This window comes from Dreissena polymorpha, chromosome 14, assembly GCF_020536995.1.
Source record: "Dreissena polymorpha isolate Duluth1 chromosome 14, UMN_Dpol_1.0, whole genome shotgun sequence".
Classification (NCBI taxonomy): domain Eukaryota; kingdom Metazoa; phylum Mollusca; class Bivalvia; order Myida; family Dreissenidae; genus Dreissena; species Dreissena polymorpha.
The window spans coordinates 51,953,005-51,970,587 of record NC_068368.1 but is presented as its reverse complement, the minus strand read 5'-3'; the positions used below and the strand labels follow the sequence as shown (position 1 = coordinate 51,970,587).

The window sequence follows — 17,583 nt, the reverse complement described above, 5'->3', positions numbered from 1 at the left end:
TTAATAAATGAAACAATATTAAATGGCACCATAAAATCACGTGTATATCACAATTGCAATAATATAACAGTAGCGTTAACAAAACAAATCACACAAATCAAAAACGCAACAAGTAAATGACTTTTTTTAACAACGTGGTATGAACAGATAAGCAACAAATTGAAATTATGACTGAGATTTGATGATAAAGCTATTATCGCAACTATTAAAGCACGGGTGAATCACAGACAGTTGAATGTCATTTCTTATACAAAACAGGACGCGCGTATTTAGCACATACGTCACATAATACATTTCAGCAGACTTGATAACATTAACAATCGTTTAGACTAACACCCTGTTAACTTAAAATGCGATTTAAATAAATTAAACAACATGTTAATTTTATTATAAACATTTTAAAATACATAACTTATGCTTAATGTATTTTAACATGTTTTTATGTTAATAACTGCATAAAAAAATAGCTACTGTTAGTTTACTAGCCAGGTAAAGGTTACAAGACCTGGCAACCGGGCCCTTAACTGTACATCAGTTTAAATGTAGACGTGAGTTTGAGGTGTAATAGTAATACGGAACTACCAAGTATTTCAGAATGTTTCATGTGGTATTTAAGGTCTGGGAAAACAATCTAACAGCAGTTACAAAAATTTAAAGCATAAAAACTACATGAAAATAATAACGGCGAACCGTAAACTTTCACTCATGAACACATGTGGGTTGAGAGCAAAACACGTTATACACGTTATTTGTGTTTTTGCCCGTAGTGCCTTCAAAGTGATCTGATAAGTTTGTAGGCGGCTTTGCACACTCTGCAGGCATGTGTTTTTCTTCACCATGTCTCTTCATATGTTCTCGCATATGAGCCCGAGTACTTTTATTGTGTTTACATATCTCACACTCGATCTCTCGAGTGCGTTCTTCCCTGGACGAATGGGCATCTAAATCTGCTTGCGTTGCCAAGTCTTTGACACAATAAAGACATACATAATTCTTTGCGTCTCTGAGTGCATTTCACCTGTAATAATTCATAAGCATAATAAGCACATGTATACTACACGTACACTAATTATAGTTTTTATTAATTCGACAATAACACGGCTTCAGAAACATAATTTATAACAACTGGTCGTATTTGCCGAATATCGACTTGTCGTGCTTGCCTTGAATTTCGTTGCATGTCGTATTAGCCAATTTGTTGGTGTACATTGACAATGTCATTAGATGGTGTTTTATGATATTTTTGTCGGACAACACACATTTTGTATGGAATTATTCACGTCCGCATATATGAGTGCACTTCAAAAAGGATTATAAAACGGATATTTTGGAAGATTTAAAAATGTGTTTGTCGTGCTTGCGTGCATTGTTACGTTAAATCTAGGAATTTGCCTCGAATGATAGACTAAACTCTCATCTGGTGGCAAATATATATATAACCGGGAATTGTGATGAACTTTACCCTAAGCCTGCGCTTTATTTCGTCAAAAAAGAGTAAATAATAAGATACTTACGTGGATTTGAAGTTTCTTAGCGGAGGCAATGTTGACAATTTTGTACTTGACGTGCTAGCCAAAATGACGTCACGGACCACGTGGTATGGTCACACTGACATCTAGCGTTGAAAATCTAGCTAATGCTATTAGGATCACTGTTTTATACTCGTTAACTTTATTTTACGAAATATTTGACGAAATATTCTGTGATTTTGAGTGTTTATTTGGCTTTACAAACAACAACATGTCAAAACTCTATAAGTCATTTTTGGTCTAGTTCCTCTGAGTCTCAGGTGAGCGCATCGCCATCTTATTTAAGAATTGAACATCTGGAAATATACTCGACCCACCTAGAATTTGCAGGGAAAACAACACACGTGTCATGTAGTCATCTTCGTTCCATTTAATACACAAAAACAGGTTGTGAAATGTAACTCTAGTAGTACAACGCAATAATAAAAATATCACATAATGATTAAAAAGTTTACCAACTACCGGTAGTTTAATACCTTACAGCTTGACCCGGCTCTTTTGCTTTCATGACAGTTAATGAAGCAATTGCAGACTTTGTTCCGGGTGATGTAAAACCCTTTCTCACATATTTCATTTTCATTCGCAACAAAACATAAATAATACATTTCCACGATTGTCTATAAATAATAGTTAAATATTTCAAATACTTGTATTTGGACATCAAATGTTTTATCGGAATGTTTATGATCTATGATGGTCATTCGTGCTCGAAGATATCCATCAACGATAAAATAGTATAAGGAAACGAACATTATGTGTATTTGGTCAAAGAACATTCAGTTGACAAAAAAAATGGCTATTAATTATAGTGGGTAGCTAAAATAAATTATGCTTAAAACGTTTTCTGTCTGCAAGTTATGCATACTTCTTGAATACATAACCAATATAATTACAGAAATATGTTATATATAGTTTGACATCATTCGAATTATTTTCGATAAATTAAATAAATATAATCCAGAATCAAGACTATTTCAGACCCGAATTCGCTTATAATATTGTGAGGTAAAATAAGCATACTTTAGGCTATGTGTAATCAATCTTGAAAGAAAATTGACTTTGATTTAGTTCTTTATCATTCTATAAGGTTTTAAATTCGTAAGTATATTTATACTGCATTTACGATTGAATAATCAGACTCAACGAACATATACTTTTGTAATTGGAATGCCATCTTAACGTTGTTAGGTTGATACTTGTAAACTATATAATCAGAACTTGATTTCTTTTGTGCAACTGTTTCACGAAATAAATACCATCACAACAGTAAGTTATTAGGTCAATATTTGCTCTATGTAATCTGATTAAGATCGATTGTCAGTAAAAAGGACGTAAGACTCAACGATGTACACTTATTACAGATTTCCTCGTTGCTACCTTCGTTTTAGTTGGCCACTGCGTCGTACAATGTCCCATCCGGTATGGATAGTTTGTATGCGAACGGTTAAACACTCACGCAAGCACGCTTGCTCGCACGCACGCACACCCGCACATACGCGCACATACGTACGTGTCTACGGTGTAGACTGAGGACACAATATTTTTGCCCACCAATTCACAAAACAGGTAAGAAAATATCCCGTGCCAGAAAAGCGAGCCGATCAACAGGCTTCCCGTGCCACAACGAAAGCGAAAGTAGGCATTGTTTAGTAAAATTGATGAAAATTACTATATAGCGTACATTGAACGTAAAGATTGATCATAAAGATGATATCAATAACACTATATATTTGACATATTACGGAAAAACTATCTTCAATAGTCATCAAATTGGCATGTATGCACGATTGTTCCACAACCCTCGTCATCATTCCATCTTCAATAGAGTTTGTGATAAGTGTTTGAATCTGCGGAATACTGTGAACCTGTAGCTGGATATATGCTTCAACTCATGGACCACCTCTTTTTATGCCCAAATGTGTTTACGGGTTTTATTTTTTTATGTTCTTACCTGAATTACGATCATCCATTTTTCTTGTTTATGACAGAGAGGTAGCGAAGAATGAACAGAGAGGTAGCATTTTAACAGAAAGGCCACCGATATGCATATGCACCGTGTATTTTGTCTAAGCTATAAGAATAAAACATTAAATTTGACTGCTAAATGGGAACAATTGCTTGATATACTTCACACTGAGGACAGACCTATCACTGAGTACAGACCAACTACTAAGGGCAACTTACACACAGCCAGTGAGGACTTCACATACCATTTTCTGAGGGCATCACACCCAAATATATTTTATTACAAAAAAATTGTCTTTCTATGAAAATGTATTATTTATCACTGACTGTAATGCTATTTTTATAATAAATAAAATTTTTATTTGATATTACCACTCAACTTTTCAAATAAATCGGATTTTTCAGTACATGCACCTTTGTTTGTTTCCAACTTGACAAAGCCCTAAATCTAAGGACTTAAACACAGACATTGAGGACTTTACACAACGCTGTGTGGGGACATAACAGTTTTTATTCTATTGCTTCTCTTTCAAACCAAACGATCTTAAAGGTTGTCCTTGAATTTACGTTTCCCCATCGCGATTGAAATAGAAAAAGGAAGTGCATTAGTTCCCTGCGCTTTCCGTGAAAAACAAAAGCAAAAGAGAAAGTACGGATAAACTATGCGTATGCAGGCCGTTCCAACTTCCTGTTACACAAAGGTGACTTCAGGCACAAACAGTTGAAACATATTTAAGTTTTTTTTTTTCACCTCGTGATTATCCTTACTATCATATTTTTCGAGGAATTTCATGGTAAATGCCGAGTAAAAGAATACTACTTTTAATTTAATACTAGTTGAGTCGTAAGCATTGGAATTAGTTTGTACATGACCTATACTGCATTAAATTGACGAAGCTTAACAACAAATGAAAAATTAAACGGGGTTATAAATATAAAATAAACTGTTTTCCTTATTAGTTGTTTACTCCAGTCACTTCTTGGAATTTGTTTGTAGCAAGCTCTTTGAATCCTTAGTGTTAAAAGAATTACGATTATTTAAGCATTTTGCTTACATCCGTTTCCATTATAAATTGACCACTCGCCAGCTGTCAATCAATGGATATGAATAACCCACGATCAACCATTAATTTATTGATTTTGGGCGCAGCGCGTTATCACAGCAATTAACACGACGGTTAAGATAGTCGTAGTACTTAAAAAAATGTTTGATTTAAGACTCGTAATGTTCAATCAGGTTTGCTTTGTGGCATTAAATTCGTATAATAAAATCAAAAGAAGTATATTTTATTCGAACCTGTCACAGACTGAAATCTTATTCGCAGAATTTCTGAATTTTTTTTTTGCTTTTGCGCAACATTTTTTATTCAACGAAAACGTGTTTGCATGTTCACACTTTAACGATCAACATTATTACTTACTCTCTTCTGTTTCTTCGTAATCCATTTTTTGTAAACAAAGTATTAATTTTATGTGTATACGTACAAATGTGTCTATCCCATATTCAAGTTTAGAATAATACGACTAACATAATACTATGCTCTGCATGCACATATATATGTTATATATCAAATCGGCGAATATAAAAAAATGATCGATATACATTACTATCCAACGTCATGGCATATTAAAACTGTATTGTGCACTTAATATGGCGGATTTGAGCTCAGTTAGTCGGCAAATACAATAGACATTTGAAGAGAGTGAATTTAAATTTAAAAGTTCGTGAAAATATTGACTAATGTTTCTTTTCTGCAAAACATTGTTTGAACTGACAATTCATTGAAATCAGTGTTGAAAAATGACGTCATTTAACTTTTAAAAAAGCAGATTTTTTGTTAATTATGATTATTTCCACTTAGAATAATAGCATACTTGGTATTTCATAAATATCCACCTCTAAACATTGACTTATAAATAGCTTTAAACATATGACTTTAAACAACAATCAGGCGCATATGTGTGAGTATGACGATGTGGTATAAAAATGTAGTTCTGCCCTCATGGTCAACATTAAACTTGTAAAAATGAAAATACAAAGAAGATACTGGCTTTTAAATTAAAATATACAAATTATTCAGGTACGTTTATTGCTCGACTGAAACTATATTTAGTTTACTTGAACTGCATTTCGAAAACTTTTCGAAGTTATTGTTTTAAACTTTGAAATTCGATGAAGCAAAAGCATAATGCCCACATCTGTTTATTTAAAAAAAATGCAGCTTTGTTTTCGTATGTTCTATATAAATGTAGATTGATGGTATGGGTATAACTGCTGTTTAGTAGCCGTGTGTTGCAACAAACGGATACAACATTTAATTGTATACTCTTGCTATATGTTTGACATACAATTAACATGGTGATAATGATATTCTCAACTGATCATTGTTATACGTTACACTTATAAATACATGTTGATTTCGTATATAAATCAAATATGGTATTAAACTTTTAAAGAGCCTCATCACCTAAATTCGTAAAATAAAACAACTTTGTATATTAATACTTATTACATTATACATTTCAATTGTCCCTCAAGCATACGCTAAAACAAATACAAGACAATTGGAACTTAACTCAATGGATTACGCAAAGACAACGTTAAATCATTGCATACATTCACTATCAAATCAAATCAAATTTAACTAAAATACAAATCTATTATAACATATGATTTCGCAAAGATTTATGTATTAATAAAGCAATGCCAAGTTCATGAAAACTACCTTTTCATCCACCATTGAATTGTAAAAAAGATTTTCCATAGCTACCGAAGAAATATGTTAGTACAATTATAATTCACATTGTTCTGTATTTGGAAGTTAAATTGTGGTTGGTTATTAAGTGTGTCGTTAATTAGTAAATTACTTAATAACGTGGTCCCATTAGTTTTTTTAACCACTATTCGTAAAAATGATTGCGCCTATGTTTCACATTGGCAAATATGCAACGCTTTTCATTGCATATTTTAATTTCCTTTTAACGTATGATTAAAGAAAACAAATGGCTGAACATACGAAAATGTGAATTTAGCTAAATGCAAAATGAAATGTTAAACTAAATGCATAGTAATATTTGTAAACCCAATTAAGAAAGAAAATCGCGATTGTGTTCGTGGTTCTCCATGGTGTATTGCACAGAATACACGTAAATCAAAGTATAATAAGTACACGTGTACTGCAAAATTTTAAGTAACGCGATTTCTATCGTTGACTGATGTGACGTGACTTATAATAGAGAATTTTAGAAGGGATAGAGCTTACCAGTTTTCTGAAGCTCTGTTAGGTCCTAGACTTATATATATATATATATATATATTTATAAATTATGAATAGAAAAGACACATTATACAACATAATTAAAAATGAATGTCTTACAAGTTAATTAATGTTATCGCTGGTCTTTTTCTCAAAAAGATTTACGTATATGTAACAGACTTAGCTAAACGTATTGGATTTGTGTGCATAAATAATATTGCAATAGTTCTTAAAATATCTATACAATTTGTGTCTCGCAGCATCAGTGAAAATTGAAGCTGGTACATCATTCAAAATTAGTTCAATTGATTGAAAACATATATAAGCCTGTAATTAAAACATCAAATAATTTATATCACACAAATGTAAACAAAAAATCATTACTTCTAAAAATCAAACAATCAAGATTGCTAAGCCGCTGTACATACTCAAACTTTCACTTTGTATAACCCAAAACAATTGCATCCCGCCATCCAGTGCTTGTCTGTAACCAACACCATTAGTGCTGTAAGACAAAAAAACACGTACTTCACACCACGGTTCATGAAAATTATAATATAACCCTTAAAGCAATAAAGCACATACATTGAAGAGAATTCCAAAGACAAATTAACTCAGACCATCTTAAACTAAACATATATTAAATACTTCTTAAATCAAATAATTTGTTTATATACCTCCAGATATGTGTGCGTATATTTTTAGTAAGAATCTTGTCTTTCAGGATACAGGTAGTGTGTTACTTTAATCGGCCATTTTATTATTAGAACCTTGGGCAATTCCTTTTCCAAGCATCGGTCCGTCTCCGTGTAGGTATATAGTCGGCCAAACGAAGTAGTCCACGTATGGTCCACTGGATGTGTATTCTTTAAATGTGTCCCTATCAAAGATTGGCCTTTCTACTGTCTTCAGTTCTTCAGTTGGCCCATCATGTGGTTTCCCTGTTGCACTATAGTACACTTGTGATTGACGTCGTTTTCATTTTGTTGGGACTTTTCAATTCGATAATCATTAAAACTGGCCCCTGTGGTAGTCGATTGTGAATATGAAAGCAATGAATGTTGAGAGTAATGTGTATTCTCCATTGAACATTGATGTTGGCCAGATACATGCTCGGTATCAGACATATCTTCCAGTGGGAAATCTTTTGTATCTGATATATATTCACATTTTGTTCTGATCTCCATCTATATCTCGTTCTGTACATTGCTGAAGACCAGACTTTACATCAGACGCACCTGCAAATGATCCGTCCTTTGCGTTTGATATATTAGAATATTTTATCTGATCATCAACAATGTTGTCTGAGACGGCTTGATATTGACCTAACGCTTCTTGACACGTACCTTCAACTGGTGTATCTGTTAATTTAGTAATTGAATATTCAACTGTTTGTGAACTTTTGTTTGGGTTAGTACCTGTAGGGCTGTATGTCGCTTGAGTCTGCGCCATTCTTAACAACATTTCATTCAGTCGGATCAATGTCATTTGCGGTCATGACGTTGTTGTATGTTTGGTCTGACTCCTCAATACGCTCAACATTAAAACTGCCCTCTGTTTCTGTAAACTTTGCAGCCGAATTTAGCGGTTCAGGAGGCCCACCAGTATGTCCGTCTGCATCACGATGCTGCTCTGACGCTTCATCAGACATCCCTTCCCATGTTCTATCTTTTGTATCGCATGTATTATCCGCAACTATATCTCCCTGTGCGACATGTACATTGCTAGTTTCATTTTTCTTGACGTGCTTCGTTTTCGATCACTTCTATTAATAGATTTAACATTTGCTGACATAAGACATCTATACAATTTGATAGGGAAGTTTGTTTGCTATCAGGTTATTCAATATTGACAATTATATCATATATTGTACATCTCGATTAGGGTCAGTATATGTTGGGCTGTTTACCACTTGACTTTGTGATCTGTCAGTACCAAGATTAAATGCATAATTAGTAAAAACTATATTATTGTTGTTTCCAACGTTTTTGCTTGTTTGCTCTGGATTCTCAATACGTTGATCATTTAGACTATTTTTTTTCAATCAACGCTGCATCCGAATTCTGCGGTTCTTAAGGACCAACAGATCGTCCGTCATCATCATAATTTTGTTCTGACTCTGCTAAACAAATTTTGCTCACGGGTCCATCTTTTGAACCGTTCTTCGGTTGCGGTTTGTCGCTGTGCACCTCGACTTTTTGGACATCATATTGGTTACCAGTGTAATTTATTTTATTTGATAGTGTTTCTGGTATGCTGTTTGCTCGTGCAAAATTGACATTTACATCCGGTGAAGCATCTAGGCCTAATTCCATTTTTGACAGATTGTTTGAGTCTTGACCATGTTCTTTGCTTTTATCTGGTAGATTAATTGTTTCCTTAACATAGTTCTCTAAATATAAACGTGATGATTCATTGGTTTGGATTTTTTGAACGACGCTTTGATTGGACATTTGATTTATACCGTCATCTTGAACAGGGTTGCTAAATGTACAATCCATATTAAACGGCCACCGGAAAAACTTTGCGAAACCGAATTTTCGCAAACTTAAGTACCCTTTTTCTTGAAGGTTTGCTTATTTGTGATAAAGTATAAGATAAAAGTCTAACTTGTGATTAATAATTGGTTATTTTTGCTTGTTAAATGCGTTTTCTTCACTATGAACTTTATTTGCAAAGTTGGGGTTCCCATGGGATTTTTGTAATTACCCATGGGATTTTTCATTATCCCATGGGAATTTTGGTTTCTCCCATGGGATTTTTCTCCAGCTTTTTTTATGGGAGAAAAAATCCCATGGGATTTTCAAAAACATAAAACACGTTCGTTTGTGCTTAGTTATCGATTTTAAGCATTGTTAAAGCATTTGTGCTTATTTTCGTTCAATTTACTTTGATAGAAAAAAAATCCCATTTTTTTATGGGGAAAAAAAAATCCCATGGGATTTTTTTCTGATTTTTAGAGATTTATTCATGTAACCTTCAGAAACACTACCTTTTAACAAATGATGAGCATTTCTCGCGATTTCAACGCGTTATATCGTGTTTTAAAATAATAAAAAAATCCCATGGGATTTTTTTCCCATGGGATTTTTTTGTCCCATGGGATTTTTTTTCCCATGGGATTTTTTTATCCAATGGGATTTTTTTTAAGGTATAAGTTTCTAAAAGCTATATAATAATAATAATAATAATAATAATAATAATAATAATAATAATAATAATAATAATAATAATAATAATTATAATAATAATAATCGTGCCCAATATGATGAATTTGTACTTTTAAGCGACTAACATTTTTATTCGAGCCGATCGTCGAGTCCGAATGGTGAGTATAAGAGCAATTTACCAGTACAAATAAATCTCACTTGTGAAGAGAACGCTACCGTACTATAAAATAATCTTGATAATAAGTCATATCATTTCTCGACAGAAAATGAAAACAGTATCCATATTGATGTCAGCAATGTCCCCTGCTATGATAAATATTGACAAAATGAAAACCCTTGACAATAATTCCGTGTCGAATACGCATAAGATTATAGCAATCAAATTCATATAAGCATTGATAAGATAATTTGCGAAAATGGGTCTTATGTCAAATACGGCAAGCGTAGCTCCATTCCATAATGTCCGGTATTAAGTCACGTCAAGTTTCGTGGTCGAATTATAGCATAATAATCATTTTCACATTACGCGAATCATATGAGTTTCCCTACATATATTGTGTTAAAATTTATGTTACACTAATGTGCGATGATGAAAAGGGGATTTCGGTAATTCTACATTCGCCCGCCTAGTACCGAAATCCCCATATTTACGCCTTAAAGGGTCAATAGGTCATCGGTATGAATGGTTTTTGACTTCACATGAATGTTAAGGTGCAAAAAAATGATATTAATTTTAATTATTAAGCACTCTTGACAGCATTAAGTTGCCTCTCAGTGGGGATTTCGGTAATTCTACACTAGAACTTAAACGCGCGCCGGTACCGAAATACTGCTGTACAAACCTTCAAGTGTCAACAAAATTATTATAGTGTTTTTTTTTCATTAGCAACCAGTGACATGTATTATCTCCCATTCGGTTACTTCTTTTGGAAAATAATTAGCGGGGATTTCGGTACTGCTACATTCGTACGCCCAGAGCCGAAATCACCCATGTTTACGCCAATCCCCCATATTACGCCTTAAAGGGTCTATATGTCATTATGTTTGGGTTTTGGCTTTGCATTAATGTTGATTTGTACACAATCATATTAGTGTTAATCATTTAAACACTCTTATCAGAATATTTTTTCCATTATTAAATAGTTTATAAATGTGAAAAATGTGTAAACGAATGTAAAAAAGGTAAAATGTACATTTAAAACATTGGTTACACAAAAGTATATGTAAATATAACATGACATAGTAATAATAAGTCTTCAGAAAGTATTTTCCAAACAAATCTGATGAAACAAATGATATCGTACTACCTTATTTACAATAAGCTATACACTTTTGCAATTTAGTTATCAATGTTTAATCAAAGCATAAATCAGGATAATATGTTGCCTCTTAGCGGGGATTTCGGTAATTCTTAACAAGCACATAAACCCGCGCCGGTACCGAAATCCCCGCTGTACAAACCTTCAAGTGTAAAAAAAATACTGATTTAGGTTTAAATAAAGGGAACAATAGTATTTTTGGCCACCAAAAAGCACTTCCGCGTCAACAAAACGATTGAAATTATGTCAGAAACCCAGCTTTTCATTGTATATATTGCAATACACCATCGGCCGCCGAGAGCGGAATACTGCGCTTGGCCGCTAAACAATGTGGATTGCATCAAATTAAATGTCAATTTTCGATTTTATTACAAAAATAAACACTGCCTTTTTATAAATATGTCAAGCACGTACACTTAACAAAAAAATCGATATATCTTTATGTTATGTAGAAAAGTAAAGCGCTTTATATATAACAATGTTTTATAATGTCTCTCTGGTTGAGAAAAAAAACTAAACAAAACCATGTAGAACATATATGTTTTCATAATTAAAAAAAAATATTTAATGATGCACGTGATGTTTTATAATTGATATAAGTTCACGTGTCATTGAACGAGTTAAGGGAGAGATGCGAATTAAATTACACATAATTAAAAAATGATACTATACTGTCAGCTTGATTTATAAATTGTGTTCCATCGCGCCAATATATTCATTGTTCCATGAAATTGTGTATAAAAGCAAAACGATTGAAATTATGTCAGAAATCCTGCTTTTCACATGAAATGATCTTTAACACTTTATTTATTCCAATCAGGTAATTAATAATAATAGGGGAAGTCTATACTGTGTATTAGAAACTTGTTGTGGTGATCCCTATCTTATCCGCTCAATACACATCCACCTGGCTACTGTACAGAAAAAATTAGATTTACTTCCAAAATAACTGATTTCATTAATTGCTAACTTGTTGTCTACATTTTAAATTAACAACGATAATGGATCAACATCACCGTTGCACAATTATTAAGTTCACAGTAATCTGTACTTTAAATAGATAGCCTAATTAAAGACGGTGCTAATAAAGAACAAAGCGTGAATGTGGATATTAAGAAATTAGATCCTTTTTTGCATGACACTGGCAGTATATCATTTTATCTTATATAAATAAGCCACATTTAAGACATGGATACAATTAAAATAAGACACATTTGCATCTTTCATTTCTTGAAAAAAAAATAAGCACGCAGTCACATATAAATAAGATACATTGAAGACACAGAAAAAAATAAATAAGACACATTTGCATCTTTCACTAAATTTTCTTAAAAAAATATGTGAACTGAAGAAAAACATTTATTACTGACACATTATTCTAAAAGTCGACTGACAACTTAAGTTCAAAGAGGGATTTACAATTAAATAAGATCCATTTTCGCATGATGCTGGTTGTAGAGCAAGCAATACATTTCTTACTGACACATTATTCTAAAAGTCGACAGGCAACATAAATTCAAAGAGGGAACCACAGTTAAATAAGATCAATTTTCGCATGATACTGGTTGTATAGCAAGTAGTCACATATTAATTACAGCTTGCATTAGTTGCAATAATTTTGTTAAGTGCGCGTGCTTCTGAACGTTGCGTTAAGCGAGAGTGTTGTCATTTTGTTAGTTTTATATTTTGGTATTATGTATGATTATTGCTTGTTTTGAATTTGAAATAAACGCTTTCTGGCAAATAAGCATCGTCTTAATTTTAATACAAATAATGAACATTTGACATACAAAATGTCCAATAACATACCGGCAATAACATTATATATATGTTAATTTCTGTGCATGTTTATACCGAAATTATAGCCGACATCGGCAGTTAGGGAAATTTAGTGACACACTTTAACACATCAAACATGCATGATAGTTCTTTTTTCATATGATATTCCCCTGGTTGCTTACCGGTGTATTGGTGCAGTTGATAACCCCGCCGGGACTACAGTAGGGTGCTAATACACACGTGTATCGTGTTCAATACAATCGTCTTAATTTTAATACAAATAATGAACATTTGACATACAAAATGTCCAATAACATATCGGCATTAACATTATATATATGTTAATTTCTTTGCATGTTTATACCGAAATTATAGCCGACATCGGCAGTTAGGGAAATTTTGTGACACACTTTAACAAATCAAACATGCATGATAGTTCTTTTTTCATATGATATTCCCCTGGTTGCTTACCGGTGTATTGGTGCAGTTGATAACCCCGCCGGGACTACAGTAGGGTGCTAATACACACGTGTATCGTGTTCAATACCCGATCCATGCTACAACGTGTAAGAACGGGAATTTCGGTAATTCTACCTTTTTAAGCTTGCGCACCTCTAATGGGCACATATCCAAATATATTTTAATTAATTATTTTCCTAATCAGCATCATTTCACTAAACTACATGCAAATTTGTAGGTAGCTTTCCATGCTTAAAAAAAATAAACCGATTTTTTCAAAACCACCCTCACGCTCGGCTTTTGTCCAGTTTATTTTCACCCCTGGGGTATATAAAAGTTCCATAATTCATTCAAATTTCCAAATATGGGCATGCAGTTGGTGTGTACAGATGCAGTAAAGGTGTTTAAAGTTTAAACAAGATGAAATAAGTATTCTTTTACAGACATTTATTTTTTACAAATTTTAATCTATGGAATAGCGCCATGAAATGTAAGTGATTTCAGCCAAGTAAAAATTGGGTCGGTTAAAAACAAAGTGTCATAAAATTCAAAATAGTATCATTTAAGTTATATTTTAAATTCAGTTTTTATAGAAACACTATATACAGCAAAAATACCAAAAAATAGACAGATTTACCGTTTACTTTTTGAAATAAAAATAAAAATGCAACATGCATCATTCGTATTTTCAGCAGTAAATTAATCAATTTAGCCATAACGTTGTTTTAATTTTAAATTTGAAGGATGTGCATATAATTTTCAACATATTTAACAATAAACATAGCTTATGTGCTATATTAAATCAAATTACGTTAGAAAAGAAATAAAACGCGTCGCAAAAAGTATGCGATGTCGGCAGGAATCGAACCTGCGCGGGAAAATCCCAAAAGATTTCATTTTCATCGCCTTACCCACTCGGCCACGACAACTTTACATCTGTGTAAGCTTAAATTAGATATATATAAGTAAACAGGTAAAAAGGCTCGCTCGATCTTTGAAGAAATCGCGAAATCGTATTTTTCAGATGATAATTGGATCAAAGTCAATATTTATAGTGAAAATAATGTAATCTAAATGAATAAGTTAAACATATATCAAAATTCGAAGTTTGAAAAAAATAAAATGCATCTCTCGGAAATAAGCGATCATTGAAAATCGGCAATGGCTTATGTATGAAGTGAAAGGACAGTTGAAAGTTTCCATTTGCACGTTAATGATTCTGATAAAATGGTGACAAAGGCAGCAGTCCTATGCAGTATTGTGTTTGACCGGAGAGTAGCATGATCTGTGTCGGTGTTGGGCGCTCTGAGGGCGCAATCCGGCTACATAGGTACATAGAAACCTCTTGTGGCTATAGTCCATGGATCGGGTTCGGCAGACAGGGAACATGTAAAAATTTTATATGTATGTTTTATATCTTAATTACCTAAACGTATATTTATCCTGGTTACTTATTTACTGAGGTATGAGTTAGTCGCAATGATTGTAGATACGTTGTACTATATTTAGTAAGTATTTGGAGGACGAGTGGCACGGGCACGCGCTTTATTATCACTTATGCAAGGAACGCGTTTTGTTTATATACGTATTTTTGATATTCCGATAGGCTTAAGGGAGGTAACTTATTCAAGTAAAACGCGATATTTTTTGCAATGCCTTTTTATAACTCTTGTTTAATTAATTACATACGAATATACAGCTAAATTTAAGATGATTTTTACCAGAAAAAAATTTCGGAGAAAGATATATTGAGATTTTGATATTCCATAGAATGCGAGTCTCAATATATATTTTCTATTGCAGGGGAGGTAATTTAAAATTTTTAAAGTCTCCGAATTGGTCTTTGTTGTATCTATTTACGTTTATTTTCAAGCTTATGGCGATTAAAAAATTAATTATTATTAGTATATGCTCACATGGATATTGGTACGGATATATCGTGTTCATATAACTGTTACTACATCCATTTCATTCATCATTCAGGTCGGGCTACACAAATCTCGTGAGGAGGCCAGTATTTTATGAAAAAGAAAAAAAAAAAAAGGCCAGTATGACCTGTAAACAAACTCTCATACACACACTCTTCACTCATCGTGGCGCTCTCGCATGTCTGAGGCGATATATAAGATCGATGTCATATATAATACTGTATTCGCTGGTATTTTCGGTTGATATGTTAGATTGCTTAGGACGCAATGAATATAGTGTATTTATATTTAATCGAAGTGAGCTCATTGTTGTTTCTGGCGGTATTCAATTTTCTGGTAATAGTTTCGCGATTAAAGACGTCGGTTCTCGGTTAGGTGTGGAATGTTCTTATTTGTTAATGTGCCAAGTGCTTAAAGGCGGTTTATCGCACTTTATTAGTCGGCGTTTCAAGAGAATGGGTAATAAATGCAAATCAGTAGGTGCTTAGAAGACTTAAGTACGGCAAGAACCACAACTCACTCTGCTAGGAACGATTACCACTGCCTGTCTGCAGCAGACGACAAATGATTCTGCTCTAGCAGTGAATGTATATACCAGCTTGTAAACGCCATTGGCCAGTCTAGTGTTTATCATTAAAATATGCACATATTGGCTGCTTTCATGGAAAACGAGGCTTAATGCACGTCAAATAAGATTAGCCTGTGCACAATGATAAGCATATGCAATGCGAACAAGCTAATCAAGGACGACAACAGCGAACAACTAAAGTGCCTTCAGCGCTTTGATTTATAATATACATTATGTCCTATGTTATATGGCGTATAGCTACTAATATATGTGTGTATAAAATATGTTAACCGTCTTTATTTTTTAAATAAATGAAATCATACTGAAACTCTACGAATTGAGGATTTACATGTTTTTATGAGCTGTCAAAGATTATTACAAACAACAATTATTATCTTTTTTAATGCAGACACTTTAAAAGACTGTGGGTGCGGACCCAGGATCCTGCGATAAATCAAACGGAAAGGTACTTTAGGTACTTAAGCTACGTTGAAGAAACTCGGACATTGTTGACGCCCTGTCTTCAATAAATACTGTTTTTGAGTGAGGTTAAACATACAAATGTATTTGTTAGCCAATTGACGTGTATCGTGGTATTTTGAAATTATTTTAAAATAACTGGGCTAAGCATTGGTTTCGGTAGGAAAAGTACTGCAACAATTTCGCTAGATTTGAACACATTTTAACACTCCGCATTATGATATTTTGATTCAATTTTTCATATTTATACCAAGTGAGTTTTCATTTGACCGCCTGCGGATACAGATCCATTAGCATGTGCTTGTGTATTATAATAACAATTAATGAGTTAATTTACTACTTACAGTATCGTTATTTTCATCAACATCATCGTTATCAACGTTATCATGATCATCATCATCAACATAATCATCATCTCATCATTATCATCATCATCATCATTATCATCATCATCATCATCATCATCATCAATCGTCATCATCATCGTCATCATCATCATCATCATCATCATCATCATCATCATCATCATCATCATCATCATCATCATCATCAGCATCATCATCATCATATCATCATCATCATCATCATCATCATCATCATCATCATCATCATCATCAACATCATCATCATCATCATAATCATCATCATCATCATCGTCGTCGTCGTCGTCGTCGTCGCCCTCGTCCTCGTCCTCGTCCTGCTCCTCCGCCTCCACCGCATCATCAGCAGCAGCATCGTCATCAGCAACAGCAACAGCATTAGCATCACTATCACCAACAACATCGTTATGGTCGTCATCGTCGTGATCATCATCATCAGTGTCATCATCATCATCGTCATTGTTATCGTCGTTGTTCTCCTCCTCGTCGTCGTCATCGTCATCATCGTCGTCATCGTCATTCTCATCATGAACAATTTCAACAACCGTAAAACCTATCGCTCAGCTCATTTTTGCAGTGAATTCGGATGTTATATCAAATCTTTTTGATTAATAGAGTATGCTGCTTAATGTATTAATAACTAAATAATAATGTTGATAATATTGAAAATAAATGGTTTCAATTTTATTTATTTATCCGTTTTAAGATGCAGTATTTGACCAAGTCAATTTGTCGCTAAAAGTAGTTCA

At 33.3% G+C, this 17,583-nt stretch overlaps 1 protein-coding gene across 1 annotated transcript in view; it reads left to right on the top strand.

Annotated features, from left to right (window-relative positions):
- Window positions 1–7,805: 7,805 nt before the first annotated feature.
- Window positions 7,806–17,583, top strand: part of LOC127857369 (phosphatidylethanolamine-binding protein homolog F40A3.3-like) — a 12,414-nt gene continuing 2,636 nt past the window's right edge. Inside the window, 1 exon segment of the mRNA XM_052393767.1 lies at window positions 7,806–7,867. Coding sequence (XP_052249727.1) covers window positions 7,806–7,867 — 62 coding nt within the window.